General features: G+C 43.1%; 1 protein-coding gene across 1 annotated transcript in view; it reads right to left on the reverse strand.

The window, feature by feature from the left end:
* LOC140430423 (ubiquitin carboxyl-terminal hydrolase 10-like) overlaps positions 1 to 19,722 on the reverse strand; it is a 73,061-nt gene extending 53,339 nt beyond the window's left edge. Inside the window, exon 1 of the mRNA XM_072517895.1 lies at positions 19,565 to 19,722. Within this exon, the coding sequence (XP_072373996.1) occupies positions 19,565 to 19,585 (21 nt within the window). The 5' untranslated portion in view covers positions 19,586 to 19,722. The remainder of the gene's footprint in view (positions 1 to 19,564) is intronic.
* Positions 19,723 to 19,991: the final 269 nt, after the last annotated feature.

Genomic DNA, 19,991 nt, shown 5'->3' on the forward strand with positions numbered 1-19,991 from the left:
AAAGAGAGAAAACTGCGGGGAACAGAATTACAACAAAGCGGGCTTGCGAGTAACCAGAAAATGAGAGGAACAAAGAACAGTATAATACAAAAACAGGCCATTCGGCCCTCCAAGCCTGCGTCACACACGTGTCCTATCTAGACCAACTGCCTATATCCTTCTATGCCCCGCCTGTTCATGTGCCTATCCAGATAGGTTTGAAAGGTCACTAACGTATCTGCCTCAACCACCTCACTTGGCAGTGCATTCCAGGCCACCACCACCGTCGTGTAAAAAATTTCCCCTGCACATCTCCACTGAACCTAACCCCCTCACCTTGCACTTGTGCCCCCTTGCAATTGTCATTTCCGCCCTGGGAAAAAGCCTCCAACTGTCCACCCTATCTACACCCCTCATAATTTTAGAAACTTTTATCAGGTCACCCCTCAGCCTCCGTCTCTCTAGGGTTGGTTAATCTCTCCTCATAGCTTATACGTTGGGCGGGATTCTCCACTCCCACGCCGAAGTGGCAGCGCCGTCGTGAACGCCGTCGAGGTTCACGACGGCGCGGAACGGCCCCGGTCCCGACCGATTCAGGCCCTGACAATGGGCCAGGATCGGGGCCGCGTCATCTACACGCGCCAGGCCTTGTCGCCCGTGTAAAAGCGGCGCCACATAACGGGCGCCAACCCGCGCATGTGTGGTTGCCGTCCTAAGTCCGCAGAATTAGGCCACTCGGCCCATCGACTCTGCTCCGCCATTCAATCATAGCTGATATTTTTCTCATCCCCATTCTCCTGAATTCTCTCCATAACCCCATATCACCTTATTAATCAAGAAAGGATCAATATCTGTCTTAAAGACACTCAGTGAATTGGCCTCCACAGCCTTCTGTGGCAAAGAATTCCACAGATTCACCAGCCTCTGGCTGAAGAAATTCCTCCTCATCTCTGTTTTAAAGGATCGTCCCTTTAGTCTGAGATTGTGTCCTCTGGTTCTAGTTTTTCCTCCGCGTGGAAACATCCTCTCCACGTCCACTCTATTCAGGCCTCGCAGTATCCTGTAGGTTTCAATAAGACCCCCCCTCATCCTTCTAAACTCCAACGAGTACAGACCCAGAGTCCTCAACCATTGCTCAGCCTGGCCCTAGTACCATGCTCATCCCCAGTCTCTGATTCCCACCCAGCCCCCCACCACATTAGTCTAAACCCACCCAAACCATACTAGCAAATGCTTGTGACTCCTTACTACTATGGACCTGTGAAACAGTAGTGTACTACTGTCATGTCTGAATATCTCAGAAGGTGCGTGGAAGGTGAAGCTTGAATGCACATGGCGATCCAGGGGAGAGGAACATCCGAAGGAGCGGTTGAAATCCTGACGGTGGATGTCCATGAAAGTACTGTAGATTGTAGCATACAAGTTGACCGTTGAAGCCTGGAAATATCCTTCCAAAAACAGGGGTCGACTTGTATGCCATGTAGAACATAAGAATTAGGAACAGGAGTAGGCCATCTGGTCACTCGAGCCTGCTCCGCCATTTAATGAGATCATGGTTGATCATGAATTGCCAGTGTTGGCGCAGGTGTTTACCATTTTGAAGCCAGCTTCGTACTTCATTCTTTTTGCCAGAGGACCCATTTGTTTGTCATGCAAGGTCTGCTCTCTGTGGGCATGTAAACTCTTGTGCATCCTTCATGGCAACATAGCCCATATCGCTGCTTCATCCCATGTGCTGATTTATACAGTATATGCATTTCTGAGGTACATATTTGAGGTAGACACCTAATGAGTGTAGCATTTGAGCAGAAACAGGGTAGGGGGTTGACACACAAAGCGTGGACCTGATTTTGTGCCAAAAAATGGGGTCGACTTGCATGCTGCAATCTAAAGAAAGAATAAGTTCACTCCTTAACCTTTTGCCTAAAAAACCTGATTTGACTTGCGCACTCGTATATCCGGTAACTAGAGAATTACTCACTCCAAATACTGGATCTATTGGAGAAATAACAATTAAATTCATCTGGATTCAACCACAAAATTACCCACACAGGAATTACTTACTGGATCCTTCTTTAGAAAAATATCATAATTAAATGTACCTGGATGGAGCATGAACTTTACACTCAATTTCAATTTTCATTGGAAATTTCATATTTATTTAAATAATAAATAAAAATAAATAACCTTTATTGTCACAAGTAGGCTTACATTAACACTGCAATGAAGTTACTGTGAAAAGCACCTAGTCGCCACATTCCTGCGCCTGTTCGGGTACACGGAGGGAAAATTCAGAATTCTCAGCTGGTACGGGAATTGAACCCGAGCTGCTGGTCTCGTTCTGCATCACAAACCAGCTGGCTAGCCCACTGAGCTAAACCAGCCCTGCTGGTTTTTTCCCATCTCACCAGTAAAACAACGGCAACTTTACAGTTTCATCCAGACACAGAAATTGCTCAGGAATTCATTGTTGCAATCTCTCACAGCTGCACTTGAATATCCCAACACGTTCTCTCCTCTCCAGTTCAGATGAAGAGCCGAAAGGACTTAGGACATTAACTGTGCTTTCTCTCCTTACAGCTGCTGCCAGACCTGAGATTTTCAAGCATCCTGTTCTTGTTTCAGATTCCGGCATCCACAGTATTTTGCTCCAAACTATTCAAACGCTTATCTTATGGAGAAAGAATTTTGTAACCACCCACATCAGAAGTGCTATTTATAACATACTAACATTGTATAATAGTACAATGTATCCAAAAAATCTTTCAGACAAAAGGTGTCAGAAAGCGGATGCAGCAAACGTCTAAGAAACGAAAAGCACAACGATCGGCTGCCATTTTTATTGGAGCTGCTAGCGTATTCAGTATAATATGGGAATTCTAACCTGCCTGCACTAAACTGCCTCATTCAATATCTCAGGTTCTCCAGACTAGCCAAGATAATCCAATGTGAAAGTCCTATTGTAACTATTTACGGGCAGCACGGTAGCATAGCGGTTAGTGCAATTGCTTCACAGCTCCAGGGTCCCAGGTTCGATTCCCGGCTGGGTCACTGTCTGTGCGGAGTCTGCACGTTCTCCCCGTGTGTGCGTGGGTTTCCTCCGGGTGCTCCGGTTTCCTCCCACAGTCCAAAGATGTGCAGGTTAGGTGGATTGGCCATGCTAAATTGCCCTTAGTGTTGGTTGAGTGGGGTTACTGGGTTATGGGGATAGGGTGGTGTGGGCTTGGGTAGGGTGCTCTTTCCAAGAGCCGGTGCAGACTCGATGGGCCGAATGGCCTCCTTCTGCACTGTAAATTCTATGTCTATGTAAGCCATTACCTATTGTAACCCATTTTGTCACCAAATACACAAAAAATTGGAACAAACATCAACTCAGGTAATTGACTAATAGGTGCCAAATAATCCTGTTGCTTTGCGTTAAAAAATACTTGTTTTGTTGTTTAAGTTTCAATGCAAATATAACCATACCTCGTTTCTCAAGACAACTATTCTTTCCCAATCATGAGCAAAGTGCTTGACAGGGGCAACACTCCTGATCGCCGCGGGGGTCTTGGCCATACCTACAAGGTTTGGGTGGTAGATGGACAAACACAGGACTGCTCAAATAGCTTGACATCATCTGGGTCAGAACAGTTAATTTGATCAGTGCCATGCAACCTGAAGTGGTATCTACTAGCCCCATCTTTGGTATATTGTGCCTGTAGCAAGTACCATCTCCAGAAAATCACCAAGCAAAGATGGCCAATTTTGAGGCATGGGATATTAATGTGGAATATCAACGATAGAGAGGACAGGAGTATGAGTCCCAAAGTAGATGAAAATTCTGGATGCTTTCAGTTTACTGAAATTGGTGGATGAAATTGGTGAAAGGAATTGGTGGATGTTGAGTCTGGAGAAGGGTGTGTAGATAGCCTGGATCACATTGAGATCCAAAAAGACGAGGTGTTGGGTGTCTTGAAAAATATTAAGGTGGCTAAGTCCCCAGGGCCTGATGGGATCTACCCCAGAATACCGAAGGAGGCAAGAGAGGAAGTTGCTGATGCCTTGACCAGAAATCTCACTGTCTTCAGGTGATGTCCCAGAGGACTGGAGAATAGCCAATGTTGTTCCTTTGTTTAAGAAGGGTAGCAAGGATAATCCAGAAAACTACAGGCCGGTGAGCCTTACGTCAGTGGTCGGGAAATTACTGGAGAGAACTCTTCGAGACAGGATCTACTCCCATTTGGAAGCAAGTGGGCGTATTAGCGAGAGGCAGCACGGTTTTGTGAAGGGGAGGTCGTGTCTCACTAACTTGACAAGAGTTTTTCGAGGTCACAAAGATGATCGATGCAGGTAGGGCAGTGGATGTTGTCTATATGGACTTCAGTAAGGTCTTTGACAAGGTCCCTCATGGCAGACTGGTACAAAAGGCAAAGTCACACGGGATCAGAGGTGAGCTGGCAAGATGGATACAGAACTGGCTAGGTCATAGAAGGCAGAGAGTAGCAATGGAAGGGTGCTTTTCTGATTGGAGGGCTGTGACTAGTGGTGTTCGGCAGGGTTCAGTGCTGGGACCTTTGCTGCTTGTAGTATATATAAATGATTTGGAGGAAAATGTAATTGGTCTGATTAGTAAGTTTGCGGAGGACACAAAGGTTGGTGGAATTGTGGATAGCGATGAGGACTGTCAGAGGATACAGCAGGATTTAGATCATTTGGAGACTTGAGCGGAGAGATGGCAGATGGAGTTTAATCCAGACAAATGTGAGGTATGCATTTTTGAAGATCTAATACAGGTAGGGAATATACAGTGAATGGTAGAACCCTAGAGTATTGAAAGTCAGAGAGATCTAGGAGTACAGGTCCACAGGTCACTGAAAGGGGCAACACAGGTGGAGAAGGTAGTCAAGAAGGCATATGGCATGCTTGCCTTCATTGGCCGGGGCATGCTTGCCTTCATTGGCCGGGACATTGAATATAAAAATTGGCAAGTCATGTTGCAGCTGTATAGAACCTTAGTTAGGCCACACTTGGAGTATAGTGTTCAATTCTGGTCGCTTGCTGAGGCATCTGCTACGACATTGTCAGCGCAGCCATAAATGTTGCTGCAATGTAGCCACCCTCAGCCATCCACACATTCCATAATTACGATTTTTAAAATGCATTTTTTTAAGCCCCCTCACTTGAACTTTCAACAAATTAAAAGGTGCTTTTGCCAGCGTTTTTGAAATGCCAGCATTTCTGGAGCGCTCAAACTTTCTTCTCACTATAAATTACTATAAATATGCCATATTTTTCAAATCCATCTAACCAATAGGAAAAGCACCAAAATTAGCAAACATCATATTCCTTAGCATCCATCTCATTGCATGATGCTAGTTTGGTTAATGTCTGCTTATCAATATAATTTGCAGTGTTGGAGCTTAGGCACTGAAAAAAACTTTGCAATTTACTGAACATATGAAAAGATTTAAAACTAAAGCAAAAAGCCTACATGCTGGATTTTGTGCAATACCTGCCATTCTAATTACACGGCTTGCGTTTTGACAATGGTCATTTGCAATCCCACCACATTCAGTGTCCGAAAAACAGGAACACAAAGAAAGCATTTAAAAACCCTGCATTCACAATACTTATGAAGTGTCAGCCAGTTTATGCACTTGAACCCACAACTCTAACACCAAGGTATGTGCTGAACCAAATTGGTACTCAGGCACGAGTGTGTTTGGGGGAGTGAAGGCCAAATTTTGCTAAACTTCCCTGACATCACTAGCATAATTAAGACTAAAGTTATCAAATTACAGGGAGGGCGGCACAGTGGCGCAGGGGTTAGCACGGAGGGCCCGAGTTCGATCCCGGCCCGTGTAGAGTTTGCACATTCTCCCCATGCTTGCGTGGGTCTTAGCCCCACAACCCAAAGATGTGCAGGCTAGGTGGATTGGCTACGCTAAATTGCCCCTTAATTGGAAAAAATAACAATTGGGTACTCTAAATTTATTTTGAAAATCAAATTACAGGGACTTTATGGAGAAAGTATAACATTAGTTATTGCGGTCAAGTAAGAACAAAGAATACAGCACAGGAACATGCCCTTTGGCCCACCAAGCCTGTACCAGTCATGATACCACCCGTGTCCAAAACCCTCAGCACTTCCTAGTGCTGTATTCCTCTGTGCCCATCCTACCCATGTATTTGTCAAGATACCTTTTGAATGCAGTTAATGTATCTGCTTCGACAACCTGCCCTGGCAATGCGTTCCAGGCACTCACCACCCTCTGTGCAAAATACCTGCCTCACACATCCGCTCTAAACTTTGCCCCATGGATCTTACACCCTAGCGACTGACCCTTCCATCTTAGGAAAGAGTGCCTGCCCATGCACTATCCATGCCTCTAAATCTTGTCGACCTCTATCAGGTCGCCCCTCAACCTCTGTCGTTCCAATGAAAACAGTCCAATAGTCTATTCAGCCTCTCCGCATAGCTAACACCCTCCAGATTTTTGAAACAGTGAAATGCACTTATTGTGGTTCATTTGGTTAATGCAGCATGAGATACTGTGTATTCAATTCTAAATATACAAAGAGTTCCGACAGGACACTTGGGATTTGTTTGAATTTGGCAATGCAAATTCTACACGATCCACGAGGTCCCATAGTATTATTGTAACAGGACACATCGTGACAGAATTTAACCTGATATTCTACTTTTCTACCAAAATTAAAGATTTTTTTTAATTAAAAAAATTACATTTTTGCTGAACGCCAAGTATTTTCAGATCACAGGTCCCAATGTCTAAGTGATTAAATATGTAAGACAGCCTTATAGATCAGAAACATCACAGATTTCTATCTGCTGTCCCACACTGCACACCAGATCCCTCAGCCAAGATGTGGTAATCATCCTACGCTTTAATTTGCTATAAGGCAGAGGAACACTAAATCGGTTTCTCCTCATTCTCAATAACCACCCCCCACTTCTCCAAAATCAATGTACATGAGGCCACCAGGTAAGAAAATACTAAACTCTCCCACAATGCTAGCCATTAACACCAAAAATGCCATGAGTCGGGCTCAAAATAAAAACTGGCTCTGTAGTTAAGGTATCAAATAGCTGTCACCTCCTGTAAACCTGGACTCATGACAAGTACTAATCCAGGAAAGGAAGAAACAGTCAACAGAAGAACTAAAAAGGAAAAAAATGAACATTGGGCAGTCTGAAAAAGATACCATGTTGAGCCACCTTTCCTCTGGCTCACAGGTACCACAACCAAGTCAATTTGAATGATCATGCATATACAGGCTTGAGGACAAAAGATGTCAATTAATGAAACAAACCACTGCTGTGGGAGACTATTCTTCGTTCATTCAATTTTTGGGGAAAAAAGTTGAGTGTAATGGCCAATTGATTACAGCAACAAATAATTTGGAGATTCTGAATTCTCCCTCAGTGTACCCAAACAGGCGCCAGAATGTGGCGACTAGGAACTTCTCACAGTAACTTCATTGCAGTGTTAATTAATGTAAGCCTACTTGTGACAATAAAGATTACCATACTTCAAAATTTGAATTTTATGCATTACACATGCGAAAAAGTATAGAATAATAATCTTTATTAGTGCCACAAATAGGCTTACATTAACACTGCAATGAAATTACTGTGAAAATCCCCTAGTCGCCACACTCCGGCGCCTGTTCAGGTACACTGAGGGAGAATTCAGAATGTTGAATTCACGAAACAAGCACGTCTTTCGGGACTTGTAGGAGGAAACCCGAACACCTGCAGGAAACCCATGCAGACACGGGGAGAACGTACAGACGCCACACAGGCAGTGACCCAAGCCGGAAATTGAACCCTGGCACTGTGAAGCTACAGTGCTAACCACTGTGCTACCATGTCGACCTTGTGAAAAATAAGCATAAAATAATCAAGTAAAGAACAACTTTATATAACAACTTTACCATGTAAAACATGGAAACTGGCTTGGCACAACTGGGCTTGGAATGTCTGGGTTAGAGTTGAAAAATGTATGGCGCTCAGGGCAGGACCATTGCCAACTGATCCAAGATTTTATCAGCAGCTGATATAAACTCCATTCCCTGACCACCGGTTAGATTTCCCCTCCCTGGCCACGGTCTCTGCTGAACCAAACTGTTTGGCAATCTATCTGAGCAAGATCAGCTTCTGACGGCACAACATCACCAAGACCACCTCCCTCCAACTCATGCAACATGTTCCATCCCGACTAATGCAGTGTTCTAAGCCAGAGAATAAAAAGTAAAATCAGGTCAATGGGGAGAGAATTTGGATGGGAGTATTGCAACGGCATGCACCTTGACAGGAGGAGAAATTGAATAGTTTGGGGTGGAAATTCAGTGGGGATGCAGTATGCTGTGTGCACACAAGGGACCAGAATTGGATGAATGCCGTGTTCTTGGGAGGAATGTGGGGTGGGAGAAGGTATGATATACTAACGTAGGAAAGAGAAGCAGGCCATTTGGTCGATCATGCCTGCTCCACCAAACAGACCATGGCACATCAACTATCTCTATGCCATCCCCTCCCCCTCCTCCCCCAGTATCCCTTAATGTCATTATAGTGTCAAGAGAAATCCATCTATTTCTATCTTGAACATGCACAATGATTAATATTCCACGGCCCTCTGGAGTAGAATTCCAAAGATTCACCATCCTGAGTGACAAATTCTGCCTCATCCCAGTTTTAAATGGCCTACCCTTAATTCTAACACTAATGAGAGACAAGACCACAGAGGGATTTGAACATCAGAAAGGGGCTGAGAATCAAGGCACTGATGTACCCGCTCATCCAATTCTGCTCGTGTCCTTACCAGTACCATGTCCTGCTCACTCATTACCTCTGCTCTTGCTGATCAAGACACGAGCAGAATTGGATGAGCTTGATGATGGGAGGGTGGAAGATGGAAAGCCGGCCAGGAGAGCATTTGAGCCATCTAGTTTGGAGATAAAGGCATGCCTGAAGATTTCAACAGTAAATGTGCTGAGGCAGGGCAGGGATGGACACGGTTATGAAGATGGAATTGGGCACTCTTGGCGATGGCGAAGAAATACTCTCAGAAACTCAACTTGGGGTAAATAGGACACCAAGGTTGCAAATAGTCTGATTCAGCTCAAGCGTGTTGCAAACTGGCACATTTCAGGGCCAGGTCTATATACTGAGACATGCACAAATTTGGGGCAGGTAGCAAGAGGCTACTGTGAAAGGCCACCTACCATATTCAGAGGGGCTTAAGACCATCTAAATCCCCTCTGGCTGTATGCACCAGTGAATGTTTGCCATGAAATGCAAATATACATTGCATATATAACCTGTAATGAATCACAGAATCCCCACAGAGCAGAAGGTGGACATTCAACCCATCGTCTCTGCAGCGACCCTGCGAATGAGCACTCCACCCACTTACACTCCCCGGTCCACTCCACCCTATCCCTGTAACCCAGAACCTGGCCATTAAGGGGCAATTTTAGCATGGCCAATCCAACTAACCGTGGGACTGTGGCAGGAAACTGGAGCATCCGGAGGAAACCGACACAGACACGGGCAGAATGTGCACAGACAGAGGCCGGGATTGAACCCGGGTCCTTGGCGCTGTAAGGCAGCAGTGCTAATCACTGTGCATCTTGCCACCCCAATGACAAGTGTATCTATGCACCTCAGGTACTGTACTGAAAGAAGTTGATTTGTCTTACACTATGTCAAATTTGAACTGTAACGTCATGTATTTTGTTAACAAATTTTACAAGTACAGTGTATTTTTGGAATAAGTCTCAACATGTATTGCAATGTTAACAGTATTGCAAAAGTGTTTTTCTTTTTGACTGGCTCAACCATTGTTAAGACTCCATGAGGTTATCAGCCATTGTACTCTATAATCTGGTTTGCACGTCCCAAAGCCATAGAAACAAACAGGCCACAAAAAGAATTGCCTACAAATAGGGAAAGACAAAAACGAATCTATGTACTTAAACTCTTGCTTAAATTGTGATGACTCATTAAAGTCCAGTTGTCACTCAATAGACTATCATGGAATCTTACCTCATTCAACCTCTAGCAGACGGTTGTGGATTTGTCAAATCCAATCAATGATATAGAAAACATTTGTACTAGTCATTATTTTTTTTAAATCAGGCACTAATTATGCACAAACATATACAAGTCTCTCACTTCACATTTTAAAAATGTAATATATTATAAAACTTACAATAAAATAACCTCAAAATAGAGACTATTAAAAAGTAATGCTTAAATTACTTTCAAAAGCAGAATGAGAATATTGAAAACTTAAAATGATATTAAATTGATGTGAAAAAAATGATTACCCCTTTCCCATTTTTTGAAAGGCTTGACTAATTGAAAATTAGATAAAACAGACCAAATTCATTGACTATCTCCTTCACCAGGTAAACAGGATTGAGGTAGCAATATTTAGATTCAGTAATGTTTCATCCTCTAGTTTTTGGCCAATGCAGCCTTGTACAAGAGTAGAGTGAGGTTTGGAGCGATGTACATTCGGGTCAAGGGATTACTACTTCTTTGAGGAAGCAGAGGATTTTATTACACAGCAGGGACTGAAATCAAGTTAAATGGGCTCTGTGTGGACTAGTTATAGCTGTAAATGGGAGGTGCTGGGGCATTTTGAATGTATTGGTTGTTATTTCTTTGTTTGTGTGGGGTGGGGCAGTCTTGCATAGGTTGTATGGTGAGGTTTGGGAGGTTAACTGTTCTGTGGGATATTGTTTGCGATAGTATTTCTCGTTACCCCACAATATGATTAAATTATTGAAAAGGGTTTCAGGTCAAAGCAGCTCCAAGTGATATGCTTTGCACTGGCAATTCAGAACGAAGGAAACCCTCCATGGTCGGTTCAGCAATCTGATAATGAAACCAGGGTATGCCAACAGTTCACCAGGGGACTGTTAACTAACGAACTTATCTGCTTTATATTCCTTTGAACTCAACCAGGGAGGTGGAGAGAGGACCTTGATGGGTTGAAGGCCCAGTGTGTCCATAAATTTTGCCCTTGGAGAGGACATTCCAGTTTCACTGCAAAGGGTTAACATAACACAAGAGACAGGCTTAACACAGAGCTGTCTATCATGGTGCAGGCCACCGTCTTGCAAGATGCAAGGCTGTAACTGGGTGGATCCATCAATGTGGAGTCTCTTCCAAATAGATAGAAAAGATGTGGTTTGCTGATTAAATTCAAACAGCATTCCTAGACACAATTGGTGTTTCTTTTAAATTTGGAGTACCCAATTCATTTTTTCCAATTAAGGGGCAATTTAGCGTGGCCAATCCACCTAGCCTGCACATCTTTTGGGTTGTGGGGGCGAAACCCACGCAAACACGGGAAGAATGTGCAAACTCCACACGGACAGTGACCCAGAGCCGGGATCAAACCTGGGACCTTGGCGCCATGAGGCAGCAGGGCTATCCCACTGCGCCACCGTGCTGCCCCACACAATTGGTGTTAATAAGGTTTGACTCCACAATTCTGCATACAAATTCTCGATTGTTAAGTGTATTAATCAGTAATATGGTTTAAAAATCCTTACACTGAAGTTACTGATACTAAAGTGGTGCTGCTATGTAGGTTGCTCACAGCCAAAAACACAAGTTAAGATCTCCCCGTCTGCCAATGCTTAGCATATTTGACAACTTTGTTCCTGAAGCAAGAGATCCATATATGTTACACTAGTGTAACATTACAGCTGCTTCAGACATGGTGATGGGTTTCAGAAGTCAGGCACCAAAAAAAGACAATTAAATTTTTTAAAAGGTGAAACAGAAACAGGCCTTTCATTAAAAATGTAGTAGCAACGACAATGTGCATGATCTTTGGTGAATGAACAACCAAAATGGCCCCTTTCAATGTAACATAGACACGATGCAGGAAAGCTCTTTTTTTGTTTGTATTGGACAGATTTGTTAAACCTTTAACATATTCATTTAATCACGTCGCTGAGGACCCGGGTTCGATCCCGGCCCGGGTCACTGTCCATGTCTGCATGGATCTCAGCCCTACAACCCAAGGATGTGCAGGGTAGGTGAATTGGCCACGCTAAGTTGCTCATTAACTGGAAAAAAAGAATTGGGTACTCTAAACTTATTTTTTAAAACATTTTCATTTAATAGTGCTTTTCATAAAGGTGACAAATTTGTAATTTGCTAACCAAATATTGTACATTTGCTCTATCCTTTCAATACAGTTCATTCGAGTTACGTAGCCCAGTCATTACACAATAAATCATACTCATGTTGCAACTGCACAAAATTGCAGGGATACTTTAAGTTGGTCTCATTTTTTTAGGAAACCAGTCAATGATTTCAAATGGTTTGCATTAGCAGGGAGTAAGGAACATTCCACTGTTTGTGGATGTGAGATGTTAAAAAGCTGCTTGCCCAACCAGATATCAATGTTTTTAAAATGTAAATATCAATGCAAACCTTGGACTTGGTGGTGCAGTTGGTCAATTAACTCCATTCTTTTATCTCTGGGGCGCAAATTAAAATCCAATGCAGGATTAAAAAAAATATTTTTCTTACAACTGTAACTGAAGTCATTTCCAGTCAGTTACCAAATCCAAACCACAAAAATTGGCCATTATTCAGCAGTAAGCAAACAGTCTTATTCAGGTAATAAAGTGTGGCTGGTATAGAACAGATGCAATCAGTTTGTAGATGGTCGAGATTCATGCTAAATCCAAACTAATCTGAAAGTGTCTGATGCAAACAGACAAAAATACACATACCTTCTCAATGAAAATTAAATGTACATCAATTGGTAAAATTAACAAAGGTGAACTATGAGGTTTTGTCACGCAAAGTTTGGATGTGATTGTCATACTTGACTTTCAACAAATTATATGTCAATCTATTTTCTACTTTAAAAAATTTTTTTAGTGCACCCAATTCATTTTTTCCAATTATGGGGAGAATGTGCAAACTCCACACAGACAGTGACCCAGGGCTGGGATTCAAACCGGGCTCTCAGCGCCGCAGTCCCAGTGCTAACCACTGCGCCACATGCCACCCTAATCTATTTTCTACTTTTAATATCCCCTTCAGGTGATCCTGGTAAGACCGCAGTTATTCTACATCCCTGGTTGTCGTGGAAAGATGACACACCTTCATCTTAGTGCTTGATTGTACAACTCACTGGCCTGCCACATCATTCAAAAGATATTATGGGTCAAGTGCATAGTGTGAGAATGGAGTCACATGCATATCCGTGAGCAGGGCTAATGTATGAAAATTAAATGCATTTCATTTTTCTGCCATCAAACACAAAATAACTTGCTACCATAACTGGGGAGCAAGACATTATCTAAAATCTACGCAGTTAAGACTGACCAGAATTAATTCTTGCCAACCCAGTTGCTACAACGGAGACAACAAACGTAGTGTCAAGTTTGCAGTAGAACTGACTCCATCTAAAATGTGGTTTGCTTTCTGAATTCAATGATGCAATGCAAATAAACTTGAAGCTTTATGTAAATATTATATAGTCCAGCTCAGTGACGGGGAAATGGCCGATTTCAAACAAATCTTTAACTGGAACTACCAATTTAACCACTATTCAATAATATACAATCTCTTCTCCTCATGATGTTGCTCATGTCATGTCAAAGGATGTGCCATTGAAAGGGCGGCAAGTAGCGCACTGGTTAGCACTGGGACTGCGGCGCTGAAGACCTGGGTTCAAATCCAGGGCCTGGGTCACTGTCCATGTGATGTTTGCACATTCTCCCCAAGTCTGCGTGGGTTTCACCCCCACAACCCAAAGATGTGCAGGTTAGGTGGATTGGCCACACTAAATTGCCCCTTAATTGGAAAAAAAAATAGGGTAATTTAAATTTATTTTAAAAAAGGATATGCCATTGTATCGTACAAATATCAAATTTCGACAAACCAGGAATTATTATATGCCCCAAATTATACTTGACTTTTACTATATTACTAAATTGCTTTACAGGTATGTGTAATAATCAGATAAAGATGGAATGAATTAGGCACTTTCAACAACTTGCTCAAATAGCCACCTCTTGGCGAGAACCTGAGACTACATTGCGATGGTTGAAATAATTAATAAGGAAATGTTGACACAAGTTTACTGACACAGAAACATATCCAAATATCACAATGCAAAGCAAGATCTTACAGGAGGACCTGTGCATTCTACCCGTGATTGTTCATAAACTATAAGTATAGTTTGTAAGTGACAATGAAGCTCCTGAGATTAAAGGACACTGACATTTTGGATCGAAAATTGGCTAGGGGACAAAAGGAGGGAGTACTGAACAGTTGTTTTTTTAGATTAGAGGTACAAGATAGTAATATCGCCTTGAGTTTCGTATTAGGACCACTGTGTCTTTTTGATAGGTAAATATCAAAAATACATAAATACATGCCTTGGAATTAGGTGCACAGGACAATATTTTTAAGTTGCTGGATGACAAGACTCAAAAACAGAGAGAGGAATAACAGTAACAGACATGATGTGGAGATGCCGGCGTTGGACTGGGGTGAGCACAGTAAGAAGTCTTACAACACCAGGTTAAAGTCGAACAGGTTTGTTTCGATGTCACTAGCTTTCGGAGCGCTGCTCCTTCCTCATGTTATCTTACAAGCAAAAGAGTTGGGCAGGTTGGGTCTGTATTCATTGGAGTTGAAAAGATTGAACGGCGATCTTGTTGAAACATACAGGGCAGCACAGTAGCACAGTGGGTAGCACTGTTGCTTCACATCTCCAGGGTCTCAGGTTCGATTGCCGGCTTGAGTCACTGTCTATGTGGAGTCTGCACGTTCTCCCTGTGTCTGCGTGCGTTTCCTCCGGGTGCTCCAGTTTCTTCCCACAAGTCCCGAAAGACCTGCTGTTAGGCAATTTGGACATTCTAAATTCTCCCTCTATGAATCCGAATAGGCGCCGGAACGTGGCGACTCGGGGCTTTTCACAACTTCATTGTAGTGTTAATATAAGCCTACTTGTGACAATAAAGATTATGATCCTGAGGGGGCTTGACAGGGTAGACGCTGAAAGGAGAATCTTTCCCTTGAGGGAGAGGCTAGCACTAGGGGGCAGTTTAAAATTAAACGGTCTCCCATTTAAAATGAAGATATTTTTTCTCTCAGAGGGTTGTGAATCTTTGGAACTCACTTCCCCATAGTGCAGGGGAGGGAGGGTCAATTACTATTTTTAAGGTAGAGGTAGATAGTTTCTTGACTAAGGAGGGAGTCAAAGGTTATTGGGGGTAGGCAGAATGTGGAGCCATGATCTAACTGAATGGCAGAGCAGGCTTGAGGGGCCAAATGGTCTTCTCCTACTCAAGAGTTCACATGTAATATTAATACATCATGAAATTGGACCAGTGAAATGAGCAGACACAAACACACAGCAAATGAAATTTAACAGAAAAATGTACAGTTATGCACTTTGGTAAGAAGAATGAGGGAGACAATATTAAATGATATCATTTTTTAAATGGTTGCAGGAAAGGACCTAGGTGCACACGCAGAAAAAGGTTGTTAAAAAAGTATGAGATCTTTGGCTTTATTCATAGATGAAGAGATCACAAAAGCAAGATGACTTGTGTTAAATCTTCAGAAAGCACGAGCTAGACCAGAACATCATGTTTAATTCTATGCACCACACTTCAGGAAGAATATAAAGCAGTACCAGGTATGGGTACCTCAGTTGTATGGAAAGACAAGTGAAGATGGAGCTGCTCTCTTTCGAGGTGAGGGCCAGGAACAAAGTTGATAGAGCTGTTGAGTAAGTTATGAACAGTTTTGATGAGTAAATAAAGAGGAACATTCCAATGGCAGAAGGGTCAGTGGTAAACAGGGAACTCATATTTAAGGTGATTGGCAAAAGAAAACCAGAGACAGCTTGTTGCATGTTGGAATTACTTTCTGAAATGGTGATAGAAACAGAGGTGACTTGTTGTGAGCTGGAACTAATTTGTGAAATGGTGGTGGAAACAAAATAGTTACTTTAAAAAAAGGAATTGGTTAATCACTTTGGAAGGAAAGTATTTGCAGGGCTACGGGGGAAAAAGCAGCGAAAAGAACTAATTGTAGAGTCATACCAAAGAGCCAGCACAGGTCCAAATGGCCTCCTCCTGCGCTGTACCAATGGGTGGTGAAATGACGGAAGACACTGTTGACCCTGAAGAAAGCCACACAGCAACACCCAGCACTCAGTGATTTCCCCTTTACTGACACAAGCATGATATCATAGAATTTGCAGTGTAGAAGGAGACCAGTTGGCCCATTGAATCTGCCTGGCCCTTGGAAAGAGCACCCCACCCAAACCCACATCTCCACCCTATCCCTGTAACCCCACCCCACCTTTTTGGACACTAAGGGCAATTTATCATGGCCAAACCACCTAATCTGCACATCTTTGGACTGTGCGAGGAAACCGGAGCACCCAGAGGAAACCCACGCAGACAGGGGGAGAACGTGCAGACTCTGCACAGACAGTGACCCAAGCTGGGAATCGAACCTGGGACCCTGGAGCTGTGAAGCAACTGTGCTAACCACTGTGCTACCGCGCTGCCCTAATAATGCTGGCACCAAGTCAAAAGATCTCCCGCAACTGCGTCATCATCAGGCTGAACAGCCAATCACATTGGGCAATTCTAAGAGGGCAAAATAAATATTGTGGGGCATACACAAGAGAATCAGAAAGAAACAAATATAAAACACAAAGAACCAGTTGAATTAAAGTGGAAATTTGACATTCCACAAGCATAAAATGAGCTTTTCTAGGGTGAGAGGGGATGCTTTGTCGTCCATTAAAAACTCAATTATATCTAATTCGACAAGGAATAACATTTTGTGATTCTTATCAGTGCCATTGCAGCAAAAGGTTCATGCCAATTCAAGTGATTTGTACGGTCTACCATCTGCAGGGTCTTCAACAGCGTACCCTATGGAAGGGCATGGAATCAGTGACAAAAAACTCGGATTTCTGCATTAACTACACGTCAGTGTCACCGTTGTACTGAAAGCTTTACTCTGCAACATTATTTAAACCCGTTTCATACTTACAAATATACAGATGAAATAAATTTTCTAATTAAGGTATGGTTTTTCACTCCTTTTCTCCCCACCCAAAATAACCCACTGATAAAAAAAATGGCAAGCGCCTAATTCAGACATTTGACATCTAGTACTCGACTTCCACGTTCTTACTCTAATAATTTTTGTATTTTCCCACAAAAGTATTAAAATGAATGGCTGAAAGCAAATTACTGCGGATGCTGGAATCTGAAACCAAAGAGAAAATGCCGGAAAATCTCAACAGGTCTAGCAGCACTTACCCATTTTCTGGCATTAACCTGCTCTGGATACAGGATTAACCATAGGTTACTGTAATGTCATGATTTATCTGCTGCTGGCTAAAATAATAGGAAACTAGAAATAATAGTAATACCATAAAAATAGGTTTTGCGAATTAAAAAAACATGCGTGTTTCAATTAGACCTTCTAAGACCATTTGAGGTTTTCCATGATGCGTTCCAACAAGCAAGTCCAACTGATTGCAGTGGTAGCAATGATTTTCAATGGCATTTAAGGCCCTGCATAAATGCAAGAGACTGTTGTTTTGCAGTCGATTTTGAAAGTAACATAGCTGTGGAGTGTGAATTTCCATTTAGCATTGTAGTTTCTGCATAAAAACAGACTGGGCAAAGCAAACGGAGTTAAAATTGAAACATTTAAATGCAAACTTCATTGGAAAATAATTTTCATAATGACAGAAAATCATTTGAGTCATAAAAAGGTGTTATTGCATCTTTATCGATGCAACATGGCATCAAAACTTCAACTGTTGAATTCTCAAGTATAAAGAAGTACCTTCTTTTTACAAAGTAATTGATATTAATAAGTGGTGAGAACTATTAGTGATAGCTCCTGGGCTAATTTTCTATCATCTCATGTTGCCCATTTCTTTACAACTGAAAAGGCAGACTGGTTGGCTACTATAATTTTTTTTTTTTTAAACTATATATTCACTTGAGTCAAAGCTGACTGTGTAATCACCCATTCATCAAGGCCAATCCACCATCTGCTCAGTTCTTGGTCAACCCTCGTCCCCATGAGTCCTAATCCCTACTGAAAGGAATTTTCTTGAAACAGAACCTTAGTGTATAAAGGCTCTTGCATTGTCCACATGTGTGTGAAGGGAAATATCAGGACCAGTAAGCAATCACAGATGAATATCAGTCAGAACTTACGTACGCAAAAGTGAATATGATCTTTTTGAACTCTCATTTGTCCTAATTTAATTTTGATGAAATAAAATGAACAAAGTAGCTTTCAAAGTAAGGTCAATTAAAAAGTTCACCATCAACTAAGAAGCTTCTGTGAGCTGGTGTTTTTCCAAATGCAGAGCTGAATGTGAGAAATTGAACTATGTAGACAATTTACACTATGTTCGCCGCAGACAGCTTAGCTCAACTCATATTTATAGTCATGATGTGGAGATGCCTGCGTTGGGACTGGGGTGGGCACAGTAAGAAGTCTTACACCACCAGGTTAAAGTCCAACAGGTTTGTTTCAAATCACTAGCTTTCGTAGTGCAGCTCCTTCCTCAGGTGAATATTTACAGTATTAAACTGGCAGTACTGAATGTCAGGTTTCTTTTAAGTAAATCTATACATCAAAGATTCTGATTATAAATCAAGGTAGAGAATGGACGTTAGAATTTACATAGCAAACATAAAAATGCTTTTGACAGTTATTGCTAGCTCAACATTGTTACCAAACTTCCTTAACATTTAATGGTGAGTGTGCCACAGGCATGATTAGGCAATAATATAATTGTTTGCATAGTGTAGTAAATGAGCCTAAAAAAAGGATGTATTTATAGGTGTATTTATAGTACTGAGACACAACCAAGGGACTTCGTTCAGACCACGTGCAAAACAGGACACCCCACCCCTCCCCCAACACCAAACCACCAATTAAAAATGTCGGGATCCATTTTGACGACCATTATGGATGTGTCCAGAGTCAGAGACGGATCACGAATGACTCTCCATTAATGTGCTGTGATAAAACCATGCATTTGCCCTTCCATCCTGGAGCATTCTTTCCAGTTGAAATGCTTGGGGACAATGACTCGGTTGCACACAAGAGTGTGTGCAGGCTGGAATGAATCATCACGCGCCCCTCCCCCCTCCACGCCTCTTATCTCTTTCAATGGGTTTTCTTGCTGAAGCGAACATTTCGGGACGCAGCCGAAACACACAAGCGGGGCCTGTGAGCAGGGCCGCGGCGCATTCCCCCATCAATCAAAGTGAAACGTGAGGAAGCCGCGAGCGGGCGCTGCCAAAGGGATGGTTCTTTCGGACAGGCAGGCAGGAGACTCCAGCGGGCCGGGGGCGGGCACTCTGCGGCTGAACGCGAGAAAATACCCCGGGGCCTAAACCTCATGGATTTTCTCTCCCTCACCCTCAGGAGAAATACAGTCCCCCCGGCCGCCCGCTTTCTTTTTTTCCTCCCTACACCACCAAGACCATGGCCTGCCGCTTTCCCGCTACCACGCCGGCCTCTCCTTACCTTTATATTGCTGCTAGCCATTTTGCTGCTTTTGAATGAGATAACTCATGCTTCCCCGTTTGCCGCCATGTTGTCTGCTTACGCGAGAGCCCAGTGCGCCTGCGCCGCGGGCCGCTCTGCCATTGGTCGGCGGCCCGGCCCGAGCGCCGCTCTTCCATTGGTTCCTCTCCGGACTGTGCGGCTCCGCCAATGGCCGGCCGTCTCCTCCGCGGCGCGGCTCCTGATTGGACAAATAGCGCGGGGCCCGAGCGGTTCTGCTCGTTGATTGGTCAACCGCCCTGTCACCATTCGCCTTTCCCATTGGCCGGATCGCATAAAGTCTCCCGGCCGGGGTGGGGGGGCGGTGGGGAGTGAGGGAGGAGAGGCTCAAATGACAGCTCAAGGATACCAGCCTCCATGAAGAGCAGGGCAGCCTCCAAACTTCCAT

Source organism: Scyliorhinus torazame, chromosome 10 (assembly GCF_047496885.1).
Source record: "Scyliorhinus torazame isolate Kashiwa2021f chromosome 10, sScyTor2.1, whole genome shotgun sequence".
NCBI classification, from domain to species: domain Eukaryota; kingdom Metazoa; phylum Chordata; class Chondrichthyes; order Carcharhiniformes; family Scyliorhinidae; genus Scyliorhinus; species Scyliorhinus torazame.